At 47.0% G+C, this 15,594-nt stretch overlaps 1 protein-coding gene across 3 annotated transcripts in view; it reads left to right on the forward strand.

Annotated features, from left to right (window-relative positions):
• Window positions 1–11,259, forward strand: part of Arhgap28 (Rho GTPase activating protein 28) — a 153,426-nt gene extending 142,167 nt beyond the window's left edge. For all 3 annotated transcript variants that reach the window (XM_040752888.1, XM_040752890.1, XM_040752889.1), the window contains exons 17-18: window positions 5,185–5,249; window positions 8,201–11,259. In XM_040752888.1, the coding sequence (XP_040608822.1) occupies window positions 5,185–5,249; window positions 8,201–8,283 (148 nt within the window). In that variant the 3' untranslated portion in view covers window positions 8,284–11,259. The remainder of the gene's footprint in view (window positions 1–5,184; window positions 5,250–8,200) is intronic.
• The last annotated feature ends 4,335 nt before the right edge of the window (window positions 11,260–15,594 follow it).

The raw sequence follows: 15,594 nt of genomic DNA on the forward strand, positions 1-15,594 counted from the left end.
AAGTGCATTACAAGGGTTGCAAGTTAGGATAGTTAGACAGCAGCACTGTCGCCAACTTAAAGGAGTTGGCACACATAGGATCCATTGTTAAGATGTATTTTTATCTTTTATTCATGTGCGCCTGTATCTGCCACGTGTGAAGGTGCCACGGGCAGTTGTGAGCCACCTAGTGTGGGTGCTGGGAATTGAACTCAGTTTACTGGAAGACAGATGAGCCTTCTTAAAGGCTGGGTCTTCTCTCCAGCCCCCGTGATTCTTCTCTTGAAGAGTTATTTGATCAATGAAATTTATCTTTTATTGGGGTGAAAAGTATGGCAGTTAGTTTTGTCACTATCTTGGTCAATTTCCAGAAGTATTATGTAAGCTCCCTGGACACCACATCTGCCCCTTCAAAAGCCTGAGAGCAGTCATTGCCAGCGTCTAAATGACTTCCACAGCGCTCATGCATCTCCAGAAGCAACCATAAAATAACACTAGCCGTCCTTACAGGAATACAGACTTGATGGAAACGCCTTACATAACCTATGGTTTTCAAAGGACAAGAAGCACCTATTTAAATATATTAGTTGGAATGTAGATGGGGTTTGATCATTTCTAGTGAAAGTCACGTGTATCCTTAAGCATTTGGAACAAATTCAAAAGCAGTAGCCTTCTTTGGTCGAGAGAGCTCTTTGCATGAGTGTACATGCTGTATGATTTCATTCATATAACAGCTCTGAAATGACAGATGTTATAAATGGGGGGGTAAGTTAATGATTATATTTGGGGAAGACAGACGTGGTTATAAAGGAGCAACATGAAGGATGCTGGTAGAATTAGAACTCTGGTACTGAACTCTTGACTGGGATGGGGGTGGGTTGACAGGTTTCTCTGGCAGTGTGTTGAACTTAATGCTCTGTGAACCCAGCTGTCACTGTGTCTGAACATGCTGGGTAGACTTTGATATCCTGATTGGGGCATGATAGTATAGTTTTACAAAATGTTACCACTGGTGAAATGAACGCAAAGAATCTGTTTTGTCTTTACAGTTGTATGTAAAGCTGTAATGGTTCACAGAAATAGAAACAGCAGAAGGCAGAAACAGGCTATGATGGTAGACATCAGTCTTTTTTCAGGTTTTGGAGCATGGGAGGCATTGGGACTGAAAAGCATGTCCTTGGATTCCATGAGGGCTGGTCAACTGTTATGTTCATTTTGCAAATCCTTCAGGTTATAGACTTGTGATTCATGAACTTTATGGGTAGGCATGCGGGTGTGCGCACACATGCGCACGCGTGCACACACACACGCATGCACACGCACACACTCCACATGCACACTTAAAAAATTGCATTAAACTCCAGCTAAACAAGACACACAAAGGAGAAAAGACCAAAGGGAAGAAGGTGGCTCCTGTCCCTACCTTTGTAAAGAAACCGGAAGCCAAAAAGGTGGCGAGTCCTCTTTTTGAGACAAGGCCTAAGAGCTTTGGCATTGGACAGGACATCAACCCAAAAGAGATCTCACACACGTCATCAAATGGCTGGCTATATCAGGCTGCAGCAATAAAGGGCCACCCTCTATAAGCGTCTCAAAATAACCCCCTGCCATTAATCAGTTCCCTCAGGCCTTGAACCAGCACACAGCTACCCAGCCACTTGAGCCTGCCTACCTACTGGCCCACACTGAGATGCTGGCAAAGGGGGCATCCCAACTAAAAGACCACCCCACCGTCCTTCAAGCAGGGGTCAGTACAGACACCACCTTGGTGGAGAACAAGAAGGCTCATCTGGTGGTGACTGCCCACAGCAGAGACCCCAATGAGCTGGTGGTCCTCCTGCCTGCCCTGTGTCACAAGATGGAGATCCCCTACTGCATCATTAAGGGGAACGCCAGACTGGGGCGACTGGTCCACAGAAGACCTGTGCCAGTGTCTGTTTCCCTCACAGAGGTTAATTCCGAAGACAAAGGGCAAAGAACATGCCACTGAACTGGGTTAAATGTGCGCTGCTGAGTCTTCTGCACATAAATATCATTTTAAAAGTTACCTTCAGAAAAATTGGGTTAGATAGGAAAAGAAGAGCATATAGAGTGAAGATTTCCCGCCAGCCTGGTTCCAGAGCCTCATCAGTCCCAAATGAACACGCAGCAAGCTATATTAATTATGAAGCTGTTGGCTGTTTTCTTGATTTCTTACTGGCTAGCTCTGACTTAAGTATTTATCCCATCATTGTAAATCTAACTATTTCTCTTACCAGAGAAATGGTCCAGACTCTTACCCCTATGGCGGCTACATTGTGACTCCCTATGTTTCTCCTTCCCAGAATCCTCCTTGACTCCTAGTCCCACCTATCCTGTTTCCCTATTGGCCAACAGTGCTTTATTCAACAACCAGTAAGAGACAAATTTACAGAATAGCAACTCCCATCAAGAGCAGATCAGTTAACAGGAGTTGGAATAGTCGTGTGACTCTATTTCTGGCCCAGGCGTCTTAAAATACCATAGTTGTCATACGTAGGTGGCCATATAAAAAGTTGAAATCTTATTGCAAGGATGTTGGCATCTGGTAAATTACAAAACCCTCAACTGTACCCCTGTGGAAAGAAAATGCTCTGGTCTGGTGAGATGGGTTAGTGGGTCAAAGGTGTTTGCTGTCAAACTTGATGACCTGAGTTGGATACCCAGGACACACGCAGCAGGAAGAGCCCACGGTTGTCCTCCAACTCCCAATCATGTGCCATGGCACATGCAGCCCTTCCGCAAATAAGTAAATGGAATATTTTGTGGAGACGGTATCCTAATAAAAGTAAAGTAGGTGTGGTGACTAATAGATAGAATCGAATCCTCTGGCACAACCTCTCACTTAGAACTGTGGGTATTTCAGTTGAAAAGTTGCTATCTGGAGTTGATGAAAGGGCTCAGCAGGTAAAAGTGCTTGCCACCAAGTCTGTCAGCCGGAATTTGGTCACCAGCATACGTGCATGCGGTGGAAAGAAGGAGCCAACCCCTTCGTACACCTGCCGTGGCACACCTGAACCCACACACGTAATGCACACACTGATACATAAATGTTAAATAATTGTAAGCTGTAACGAAAGCTGCCCCTGTTGATTGCTAGATGCTCTTCTACCTAACTGTCTATTCTTGAAGCAAATTTCTGGCAAGAATACCAAAACATCCAGTGGAGAAAGGATAGCATTACAATAAGTGAGACTGTAGTGACTGGACCTCCATAGGCCAAGAAAAAAAATAATTTTAACCTAAGCCTCATTATTTAAAAATTAATTCAAAGTGTACCATGGGTTTAAATGTATTACAAGAAACGTGGAAAACTTTATTAAAATATGAGGAGAAAATCTCTATGGCCTGACACAAATGATGAGTTCCCTAGGCTTAATCCCAGGAGCGTTATGAGATAAAATTGATACGATCACCGTCATCGAAACTGAAGCCTTAGCGAGTGAGAGGAGCTGTGAATAGCATATAGAGAAAATGTTTCCTTCCATACCGCTGTGGAGGGTTCAGTTCATAGTCAATGGGTCCTCTTGGTTTTCAGCCTGCGGCAAGGCCGTCCATCACAATGGAGACATGTCACCAAGCAAAACTGCTCATCAGCTGACCTTGAAGGGAAAAGAGAAAGTGTCCGGGGTCACAACGTTCTCCTCCAGGGACATGTCTCCAGGGGTCTGAACTCCTACACTAGGCACCACACCTCTAGGGATTTACATGCGGTCACACATTCTGACGTTTGTGGGGCACTCCCACCCCAGTAGTAGTAGAAACATGTAGATGACATTTGACCAAAGGAGAAAGATAGAGGAGAAATATATGCATGGAAAGATGTTGTGTATTATCCACCAAGGAAATGCAGAATTAAAACCACAGTGGCATATCATGGCATACCCATGAGGGTTCTAAAATAATGTACGGTAGCATCAAATACTGCCAAGACACAGAGGAGCTGCGGTAGTCACGCATTGTCTGTGTGGGCTGTACTTAATCGCTCATCAACACCAGGAGGTCGTTTGGCAGTTTGTTGTGAAACCAAATAGCAATGTGGCCTAGCATCCTTACTCCTGGGCATTTATCCCCCGGATGTGAAGACATCGTCCACCACAAGCCAGGATAGCTTTGTTGAAAAGAGGCCAGATAAACACTAGATAGAAACTTTTCAGTAAGTGACTAAATCATGCTGGATCCCAGGATACTGTGCAGAACCAAGATGAAAGGACTTGCTCGGGTCTCTAGGAATTCACGCCGAGCGGGACAAAAGCCAGTACCTAGAGCTCCCTCGCTGTGCTCTCCTGTTGGTGTCGTATTTGGGAAATAAGGAATTTGTAGGAATACAGACTAGGTGATACTTATTTGCCAGGCATGGGGGACCAGGCTCGGGCGTAGTAAGGACAGGATGGTAAAGGTGGCCGTAACAGCTGCAGTTGGCACCCTGGGTGGATGGAAATGCAAGTTTTGTCTGAATCAAAGCCAACATTCTGTCTTTGAAATTGCATCCCATCTTCACAAGATGCTGCTATTAGTGGAAACAATGAAGGATGCGTACCATAGGGTCTACATGTGTCATTTACAAAGATGATATCCAAATCTACAGTTACCTCAAAGATTACGTCACAAAAAATGAAGAAGAAGAAGAAGAAGAAGAGGAGGAGGAGGAGGAGGAGGAGGAGGAGGAGGAGGAGGAGGAGGAGGAGGAGGAGCTGTAGGCTGTTCTTGAATCGCTGTGATTGACTTGGACCTTTTGAATTCTCTCATCCCAACCTTCTAGACTTGGGATAGAAAAAATCGAATTGGGCAATTGACTTCTCCAGCTTCTTTTTACTGACTGGGAAAGAAATCGCCATTAGGTGGTGACGGTGACAGGGCGGTGGTGACAGGGTGGTGGTGATGGGTGACAGGGCAGTGGTAAACGGGTACCGTGTCGTTGTCATCACTGCCTCTCTCCTGCGGTGTGCTGCCATTTCCCAGCTAGGATGTTCTCTGGTGCTGTAGGTCACTGAGCATCCCGCTGGGTTGGGAACTATCTCAGCCTCTAGAGAGGCCGACTTACGTTCTTAAATTCTTGCTGTTGTCCGTGACTTTGGTCATAGTAAAGTGTGTGGGATATATCTATCTCATCGCGACTGCATGACTTGTCAGCGTTCACCGGGGATCCTGAAAGAACCCTCAGCTGTTGCCTTCTCTGTGTTTCAGCCGCAGCTCACCTGAATGCATTAAGACGCAGCACCAAAGGCTATATGAAGTTGGAGGAAACATAGGTGAGCATCTCCAACCACAGCTCTTCCTGCATCCCGTGATACATTGCTATTGGTGTAGGGGTGGGCTTCTCTCTCTCTCTCTCTCTCACTCTCTTTCTCTCTACACACACACACACATACACACACACACACACACACACACACACATACACACACACAAGGTTTCTGGGTAAAAGTTAGCAAGCGTCTGGCGGTTCTATAGTTCTGCATAAAAGCAGTTTCATGATTTTACTCCAATGTTCTCAAAATTGCCTGCCTGTTCCGTCTCACACCCCACGGTCATTCTGTCCTTCCGTTTCCTGCTGTGCACAGGTCAGAGACGATTCCTTGTGCCTTCGTCTGTGTCTGCTGTGGCCGGCGTGTTCCTGCATCCCCTTTTGTCTGTGGACGGTGCTCCCCTGACCTCCTCAGGGGCATCCTTTGTGCCCAGTTGAGGCCTTACTCTGCCTGTGTCTCCGTCTAACCTCTGCACCACAACCTTTTCCCTCCCTCCAACATTGTCCCTCCTAAAATGGGTTTCAAGACAGCAAGGAACCTTGGGGTGGTGACACAGGCTGCAGCGGGAGTGCTTTCGATTCTCACAGGATTATAAACGAAGCCTGGCTTCTCTTAGATGGAGGGGCATGCGGCCAGTGACAGTGACAGTGACAGGGCGGTGTCCAGCAGGCAGCCGCGCCAACACCACCTCCTGCCTCACGCAGTGCATAGCTACGCTGGCAATCTCAGCACTACAGAAATTAGATCTCTGGAGGGTGGTGAGTTGTGGGGCACCTGGGGAGAAATACGGTGAGCTTGTGTCCCAAATTTAAAAAATAAAAATAAAATCTACTTCTGTCCTCTTTAGAAAACTCCTGACGCCTTCGAGTTCACTCCCATGTCTTTGCCTTAGTAACTGCATGACTTGGGCTCTCCTGTCTGAACGCCCTTGTCTCCGTTTGCTGCCTGAGCTCCTGAGCTCCCCGCTGCTGTCATCCTTGGAAGGGTTGGTCTGTGCACAGGCCTTCCTGGATGAACGCAATTGTCTCACGCCTTTCAAGCCACCTGCCTGCTAATGTTTCTCAGACCGGCCTCCCAGGCGACCCTCTGGACCATGCACTTCTGGGTGTTTCTCATGGGCTGACTTCTCCTAGGATGCTCTTTTTTCAGGTTCTCTCCTCTCCTACTGGACTCTCCACGCCTTTGATGATGTGATGTCTTCCTACACCACGTGCCCTCTCTGCCTGGTTTTCCGCTAGTAATCCTATCATTAAGACCTACGTTCTTTTTTTTTTTTCTTTTTCAAAGATTTATTTATTTTATTATGAATATAACATCCTGCCTCCATGTATGTCTGCAGGCCAGAAGAGGGCACCAGATATCTCATTATGATTGGTTTTGAGCCACCATGTGGTTGCTGGGAGTTGAACTCAGGACCTCTGGAAGAGCAGTCAGTGCTCTTAACCTCTGAGCCATCTCTCCAGCCCCCAAGACCTACTTTCTATTGCATGCATTCACTTACCCATCTAAGCACCCACAGGAGAGGTTCTTGAGACTGGAACAGTGTCTGTTACTTCCATAGAAAGCAATAAAATGTCTATTCTTTTTTTCCCTTTTAAAAAAATTTTTGAGATTATAATGGCATCATCTCCCCATCCCTTTCCTCCCTCTAAACCCTTCCATAACACTTCTCCATGCTCTTTTTCAAATCCACGGCCTCCTCCTTTCACTAATTATCGTTAGATGAATATATGTGTATACAGATACCTACCTAACTATAACCTGCTCAGCCTGCATGCTCTTACTTGTATGTATATTTTCAGGGCTGCCCATTAGGTATTGGTTATTCAATTAATATGCTTTTCCCCGGGGAAAACTACTTCTCTCGATATCAGCATTGCTTAGGTGCCTGTGGTTGTGTAATGTTGAGGCCTTGAGGTCTTTCCCGTGAGATTCTCCTATCTAATTTGTTGGCCTTGTTCAGCCCAGGTTCAGGCCGTCGCATTGGTGAGACTTTATGGATGTAGCTTCCGGCATTCCTAGGAGACACAGTCTCATAAGAGACTCCATGATCCTCAGGCTCATACAAACTTTATGCCCTGTCTTCCACAATACTCTCTGAGGCTTAGGTGTGGGAGTTGTCCTGTTTTTGAGGGCCCGCTGGGGCTGGGCTCTACCACCGTGCATTTTGATTGGCTGGTGTTTTCTGTAATGGCCTTTATCTGATCTGTTGCAAAGAGAAGTTGCCTTGACGAGGGGTGAGGAGTACACTTACCTGTGGGTAGAAGAATAAATATTGAGTGAAGTTAGGGATTGCACTGGTTTAGTAAAGGGGTGGTGGTAGCTTTCCCTTCATGATCCATGATTTAACTAGTTCTAGGACGTCACTTAGGTTTCCAGCACCAGAAATGACTTACCCCTGGCTGGGCAGGGAGCTAGCTGTTGGTTACGGCTAAGACACGTGTGCCATGAATGCACCCTTAGGGTTATCATGCCACAGTAGTTGTCGTTTGTGGTCACTAATGGTGTTTTGATTTTTTTGTGTTGCTGTTTGCTTTCCAGTGCTATTTTGTGTTTTAATAAGTTTGGCTTCCTATTTCTTTGTGCACTGTCTCCACTAACTCCTCTCTATGCCTATAATTCAAAGGTTTGGGTTTTTTTTTCATAATGTCACACATTTCCTGTGTGTTCCTTTCCTGTGTTTTTAATTTTTCTTCATATCCCTTGCTTATTTGCTTTAGACCCTTTATCCTGGATTACAAGGGCACACTGCCACACCACCACACCACCACACTGGGCTTGCTCTTCCTCCCTCCCTTCCTCCCTCCCTTCCTCCCTTCCTTCCTTCCTTCCTCCCTCCCTCCCTTCCTCCCTTCCTCCCTTCCATGCAGACTCTGGGGACAGAGCTCCCAACCTCACACTTAGAAGGCAGCCGCTTCACCAGCCTGAGTTTTATGCTTTTCTCTTTCTTTCAGGACAGCACTGTTTGGATCCCGATGCATACATACTGGATGTGTATCACGTGAATCCCCATGCAGAATGGGTGATTAAGCCCTAATCAAGTCTTTAAAATATGCCCAAGATGGCACTTGCCCTGTATTATATGCCAAGAAGACCCCGCATTCATGGGGGAAACGACAGTGCCCCGAGGTATTTGCTCCCGCAATCCGGTCCTCCTGGGCAGGCCGTTACCACCGGCTCTGTCAGTATGGACCACAGAGGGCGAGCTGGTTCACACTGAGCCCGAACTTTGTCGCAGCTCCTTGGAAAGAAGGTGTGACCCAGGAGAGAGGCCGATGTTACTCACTGTGGAGCTGTGTAGCAGCAATAGACTTGGCCCCGTGCCTGGGAACCGGCAGCACTCCTGACGTGAAGCATGCGGTAGTTTTGCTCTGACTGCTCCCAGATTGGAAGGGCCTTCGGTCTGAAGACAGCTGAGTACCGCGCCGTTCTGCGCACCATGCTCTAGGAGGACTGGGTGGCGCCCTGGCGCAAAGGAGCCTCCCGTGTCCGCTGAGTGTTGAGGTGGCACTTCCTGGCTCCCTGTCTCATGACCACAGGTCCACATTGCAAGCCCCAGTTTGGCAAAGGGGCGTCCTGTGCTTCCAGAGTGTCCTTTGTGGTCCGCAGTCACGGCGACATCTCTCTTCTCTTCTCACAGCCGTGGTGCCCAGTGAATGAGCCACCTTTTGTGTGACAGCCTGGACGTCCTTTGCGGATCGGACACCTTTCCCTCCCTTTCCACCAACCGCCTGCTGTGGCCACTTCTGCAGCCTCCACTCAAAAGACACAGGAAATGCATTTTACCCCTCAGTGCTGAAAATGCCACTGGACCCAGAGTCCGTAAGTTGCAGATGTGCATTGTGCTTTTTGATCCATTATCAACCAGAGACGTGGTTAAGCCCCGTGGACTGGCGCTGGGCCGTGCAAGCTGGAGACCACCTCGCTGTCCGCGTCCTACACAGCTCTTGCCTAGATCTGCAGTGGGGAGCATTCAGTCCTCGTGTTTCTAAAACGAAACGAGGGACAGGGACACCCCTGCCTTCTAGAGACGGCAGATGAACTCCCCGTTTATTCCCGGTGGGCTTCATCTTCCACAGACCAAGGACTGGATGGACCTGCAGCAGCTTACGACCTTTAAGACCCAAGTGCCAGTACAAGCAAAACTGAATTGCAAATGCAACAAAAACAAAAACAACAAAAAAAAACCTGTTTCCTTCCCTGAATAGCCCGTGTCGGGAGGTACTGTAAATGTATGTACCGAAGAGATCTCGCGTGCCGTGTTATGCCTGATGCTGGTCAAACCATTCTTAACTCCCAACAGTCAGATCCCTTCCTGAAGAAGCAGAGTCCACCTGTGCATTCAACACGAGGACCAGTTTTATTTCAGACCTCCTCGAGTTTGCAATGCTTTCCTAGAAACACAAAAACCGGTTTGTCTGATCTATTAATGAATTTCTATTCCCTTTCCTCTGAAAAACCAAATATGCACGGTGGAGGTTTATGTGTGCCCCCCACCCCCGGGTTTGACCGGTTTCAAGGCTGCCCGGTGGGCCTGTGAGTGTGTGCAATGAGTACGTTGTCATCTTGTAGTGCAAGCGGTGAGGGCGCATATCCCTCTGTGCAGCTCCCTGATTCCAGGACATCCCTGGAGGAATACCTGCCTATGAATGGAAGCCATCCTTTTAGAGCATAGCCATGCTTCTGCAAATATGTGAACACGTTCCTGCGTTTCCTTGCATTGGGAGCGTCCAGCTCTTGCGTGTGTATGTAGAAACCGCACAGACCCATTCATTTATTTTTTTCTTTTGCGGAGTTCTCATTTCATTCATCTGAAAACATACTTGAGTCCATGCAGTAGTCTCCAGTCTCCAACGAGCAGCTCGTGGATGGCAGGTGACACACACAACAAGGCTCTACGTTTTGTCCCCACTGTGGCGGTGGCTTCAGATGCAAAGTCTAGGCCACGTCCGTAAGCTGAAGTCAATCGGTTTCAGTTTATTCAGGAACACGACAGCTCAAGGAGCTGCTTTTGCTGATTTCTATTTTGGAAGACTAAACCTTCAGTTAACTTTAAAGTGCCTGCCATCTAGGTATCGAAAGAACTTTGGCCTCATTGACAGCTGGTTTTCAACAGTTCCAGTGGCCCGCCTGTTAGAATAAGCGGGGCGGTTTGCCGACAAAGGAGAGGCCAGCCACGTGGAGAGTGACAATCTTATGGCTTCTTCCCACCCTCACGCATCAAGCACTCCCGATATGCAAGTAGGAAAACAATATCATTCGGGGACGCAGCCAAGGGCATGACCTGTAGGAACACACGCCCAAGAAGATTCCTATAAGTGCCTCGGTCCCCCACCGTTCTTCCTAAGAGTGCCCCTCTGCTATGCAGCTCAGCTGGGAGGTGATCCTTCCAGCCAGCAGTCTTTGGGTGAACTGGAATACCGATTCCTTACAATGTGTATGTGCAGTATCAACTACCTCACCAGCCTTTCTTGGGAAAAAAATATCAAACGGACTTTAACATTTATTTTGTTTGTTTGACTGTCCCTGGGTCTTTCTCAAGTTACTACAGTTTTCTTCTGGTGGATGTTTTGCTGATACGCCATTCTCGATATAAACTAGTCTTAGCAAAAGTGTTAAAACAAAACACCCTGGAAGTGTGCCCGGGGGGGTGTGCTCTGGGGGAGCCCTCATGTGTCCCTTCGTGATTGTCTTGTGCTTCTAACCACGTGGGGACACAGGCTGTCGGGAGCTGGTGTTTGTCTATTCTGGTGGGTGTTCCCCCTGCTGTCCCTGTATTTCCTCTGACTGAAAAGTAGGGAGATGGAGCGTCCCTCTTCTGAGCAAATGTGTGTTAGCTCTTTGTCGTGTGTGCGTCTGACTTGCCTGTGAAGACTGTACGTCGGGGGGATGCGACGTCGGGGGGTGCGAGGTCGGGGGTGCGACGTCGAGGGGATGCGACACTCCCCTTGACAGGCATTTTCAACTGTTTGCCATAAATGCGTCACTTAATAAAGAGTACTGTGACATGGGACTAAAGTGTTTCTTTCAAGCATGCCACTGTTTTACAGACTCTCATGTCATTTGAAAATGCCATCTTTCGAGCACCTCCTTTCTAAGAAAATTGTGTGGTTTAGGGGGAAAAATGGTTTATTCGTGGAAATTCCAATATTGTGTGCCTTCTCCTCAAAGTTAAAATACCGAGTCTCTTGTTCCATCTGCTCTCGTTAAACAGGATGTGGACATTGACTTTCATTTGTAAGAATAAGGAGAAAAACTAGAATTCCTCTTACAAGACTTCTTGCATCCCCATGCACAGTGGTGCCGGTAGGACTGGAGTTTGGAGGCTTGTGCCTGTGCCCAGCCCTGCCACCCTCCTGTCAGCCTAGTGAAGGGTGACGATGGGGATGGGATTATTGAAACAGCACTGACTACCTCAAGCCTTTGCTTGTGATAGCTTTTGTGTAGGCAGGATTTTAGTTACATATAACAAGATATATTTTAGACATGTGTGAAAATTTCCATAAATACAGAAATATTTTGATGAAGCTCAATAAATGTTATTTTGTTTTTTAAAAAAAATCAACCTTTTACTGTATAGCCTAGTCAAAAGGCAAAAGCAATAATAATAAAAAGGAGGAGAGTTGGGGGGGGGCTCGGCGGTTAAAGTGCCTGCTGTGCAAGCATGTGGATCTGAGTGTGTATCCCCAGCAACCAAGTGCAAAGCTGACACAGCATCACACATGCACACACACACACACACACACACACACACACACACACACATACAAAGTCAAAGACGAGGGTTCAGAGATCGAAGGTGCAGATCAACTGAACATGCTCCAGACTGAGAGGAAAAAAAGGATACATCTGCAAGTTTTATTTGACAGAGAACTAGTATTCCAGAAGCATAAAGAATCCTGCAATTGGCTGTCAGGACTCAGTGATGAAGGAGTTCTCTCCCAAGCCTGAGCTCCATTTCCAGGACCCGTGTGATGGAAGGAGAGAACCAGCACTCACAAGCTGTCCTCTGACCTCCACAAGTGCGCTATGGCACATCACACACACCACAGACACACACACACACACACACACACAGAGAGAGAGACAGAGAGACAGAGACAGAGAGAGAGAGTGCGCTATGGCACATCACACACACACCACAGACACAGACACACACACACACACACACACACAGAGACAGAGAGAGAGAGTGCGCTATGGCACATCACACACACCACAGACACACACACACACACAGAGAGAGAGACAGAGAGACAGAGACAGAGAGAGAGAGTGCGCTATGGCACATCACACACACACCACAGACACAGACACACACACACACACACACACACACACAGAGACAGAGAGAGAGAGTGCGCTATGGCACATCACACACACACCACAGACACAGACACACACACAGAGAGAGAGAGAGAGAGCGCGCTAAATAAATGCAATACAATTTTAAAAACTTGTTAAGAAACAAGCCAATTTCTTAACATGGGCTCAAGACGTTGACATACTCAAAGAGACACAACGTTTATGAATAGTAACACAAAACAAATTCAAGTCACCCTCATCGAAACTCCAGTGACATTTTCCACAAATACAGAAAAACAAGTCTAAAAATTCTCATAGCCGAAGCAATCTTTGTGCAGAATGAGCCATGCTGCCAGTACTGCAAAACCAATTTCAAGCCATGCGGTGGAACCCAAGTTAAATAAATAAACAAAAAATGCCAATGGTACTGGCACCAAAACAGACACATAGCGCTGAAGGACGCAGTAGAGGACCCAGAAATAAATCCACACAGTAATAGCTGCCTGAGTTTCAGCAAGGATGACAAGAATGTAGCTTGGAGAAAAGATGGCTTCTCCAACAAAGGCGGCGGAGAAAGTTGGATATCCACCTGGAGAGAAATGGAACTATCCTCTTACCTCTCAACTTGTTTTTAACAACAACAACAACAAAATAAAATGAACTAAAAATGGACCAAAGACCTTGCGTGTGGCGTGCACCTGTGAAAACACTGAGCCAGACGCAGGCAAATCTTCAAATACACGCAGACGAGGGGAATTCTGGGAAGAGCAGCAGCAGCTCGGGAAAACCAGAAGTGGGGCAGGGGGCATCAAACCGAAATTTTCCCACAATGCACAGCGCTAAGAGGACCGAAGAGACAGTCTGCGGAATGGCGGAGGATCTTTGCTACGTAGTCCCCTGAGAGGATTAGTTGATAACATGTAAAGGATTCGAGAAATCAACAAGTGGACATTTCAGCGAATTAAAGGGCAAGGGAATTGAGCCGACACTTCAAGAGATGAAGACCACAGGGTCAGTGTATTAGTTACTATTCTATTGTGATAAAACATCACTGCCAAGTCAACCTATAAAAGGAAGTATTACTTGGGCGTGTGGTTCCAGAGGGTTAGTGTCCATGGTAACAGGAGCGTCTGAGAACTTCCATATCAAACACAAGCAGGAGTAGAAGGAACACTGGGAATGGCAATCTGGGGAATGTGTGCCACACTCGGTGCTCAGTGATCTTCACGTAAGATTAAGATCCATGCGTTCCCTCACAGGTTAGCATGACTGACCTCTGGTGAAGGTGGGACACTCTGCAATAGCATCGACATTCAACCACGGGAAATAGCCTGTGTGCTAAGACGCTTGGGGGGAAGTGTACTGGGGTTGCAGGTTTTTTTTAACAATGTATTTTAAAACCTGCCTGATAGCTGCGATAGGAGATAAATAGACAGGTAGGCGCCAGTCCAAACATCCAAAGGTAATAAAGTGTTCAGTCATATTCCCAGCGCCGACAGGGTTAATAGGATCCCAAAACTGCGCTTTGCCCGGTGTTTTGACCAGCTTCTCTGCGGTGTTTCGCTGTGTTTGTGAACTTGGACCTGACAGTTATTCATTTTTGGGGGTGGCTCTGCCACTTCATGACATTTTACCCTGTGTGTGCAGCCTGCCCTGGGGTGTGGTCTTTGTGTCTAGGTCTGTCGTCCTCAAACTTCCCTCACCACATAGCGCTCCCCACTACCCCAGGTTCCAATCAAATCACATAGAGTCTGTGCCATGTCCCAGCTTCACAAGGGGTAAGGGTCCCGTGATGCCCATTTTAGACACCCTTATTTGAAGAAGTTTAGAAATGTTCAGACTTCAGAGTGTCTGTTAGCATTCAGGCGTCTGTACTGGCCTGTCCTTGGGGTTCTGATGGGCTGCACCCTCAGCTGCAGCCACTAAGAGCACCACCTGTGCACAGGAAGCCATTCTCCCTTCCCTTCTCCCCTTTTTATGATCCCTTTCCATAATAAAAAAAAGCCCCTCTGCTTGAACCCTGTCCCATGGAGTCTTTCTCCCGTGCTCTGCTTTTCTTAAGTTACACAGTGCCCCCTTCAACACAGCACTGTACAGGGTATCTTGATTATTTTCTGGTTGTGTATGAAATGATGCAGGGGTGTCGATGTGCTCTTGAAGGAACAAGGGGAAGCAATGCACTCAGAGCGGGAATCAGGAATTATTCTAGGTCTTTCCGTGGTCTGTAGACCCAGACCCCCAGGCCATTACACAAGTTCTAACTTTTCCAATTGAAGGGCTGTATCTCTAGGCCAAAAATCCATCCCAATCACATTGAAAACTCACCTTCTGTTATAGCTACTTTATGTTTTTAGTGCAAGTCGATCCTTGGAATCCCTTGGAGTACTCTCATCATTCACCTTCATCTGGTAACTCTGGGTTAAGATTTGCCACAGCAGCTACAGTAGCCAGGCAATAACAGGGACGCACTGGATTTATTTGGAACCTTTCCTGTTACTTCATTCCCGATTGACACGGGATGTTTAAAATAATGTTCATTTGTGTACATGTGCATTGTGTGATGTTAAGAATAATTAATGTATTCATAGCGTAAAGCAAGAGTTTCTTTGGGTTAAAGACATTCACACTCAATTCTAGCATTTTGAAATCTGCATCCTTAATTCCTCCTAATCCTACTTTAGTTCCTATAGACAAGCACCATAACTCCTTCTCCCTTGTTTTCCAGGCCGCAACTCTCTTCTAGGGTTTATTAACATTCTATACACAGGTGAGATCCTGGTACATGGACATGGATGGGCTTCATCTTCAACAGCTCTTTTAATGATGCTGTGCTTCCCAGTACGTGTCACTAGAGGGCAGCAGAGGATACCGATTCGAAGCCGAATCAACATCGAAGTTGATTTTCCTGGGTCACCTGGCAGAATCCCTGGCCCAGCTATAGGCAGCAGTGGCTCTTCTAACACTCCTTACCCTCAGAGCAACATGCCCACCCTCTTTGCCCAGGACAGAGACTGCCAGTTCAGAAAAAGTCAGACTAGTGGAA

This window comes from Mesocricetus auratus, unplaced genomic scaffold, assembly GCF_017639785.1.
Source record: "Mesocricetus auratus isolate SY011 unplaced genomic scaffold, BCM_Maur_2.0 Super-Scaffold_100010, whole genome shotgun sequence".
NCBI classification, from domain to species: domain Eukaryota; kingdom Metazoa; phylum Chordata; class Mammalia; order Rodentia; family Cricetidae; genus Mesocricetus; species Mesocricetus auratus.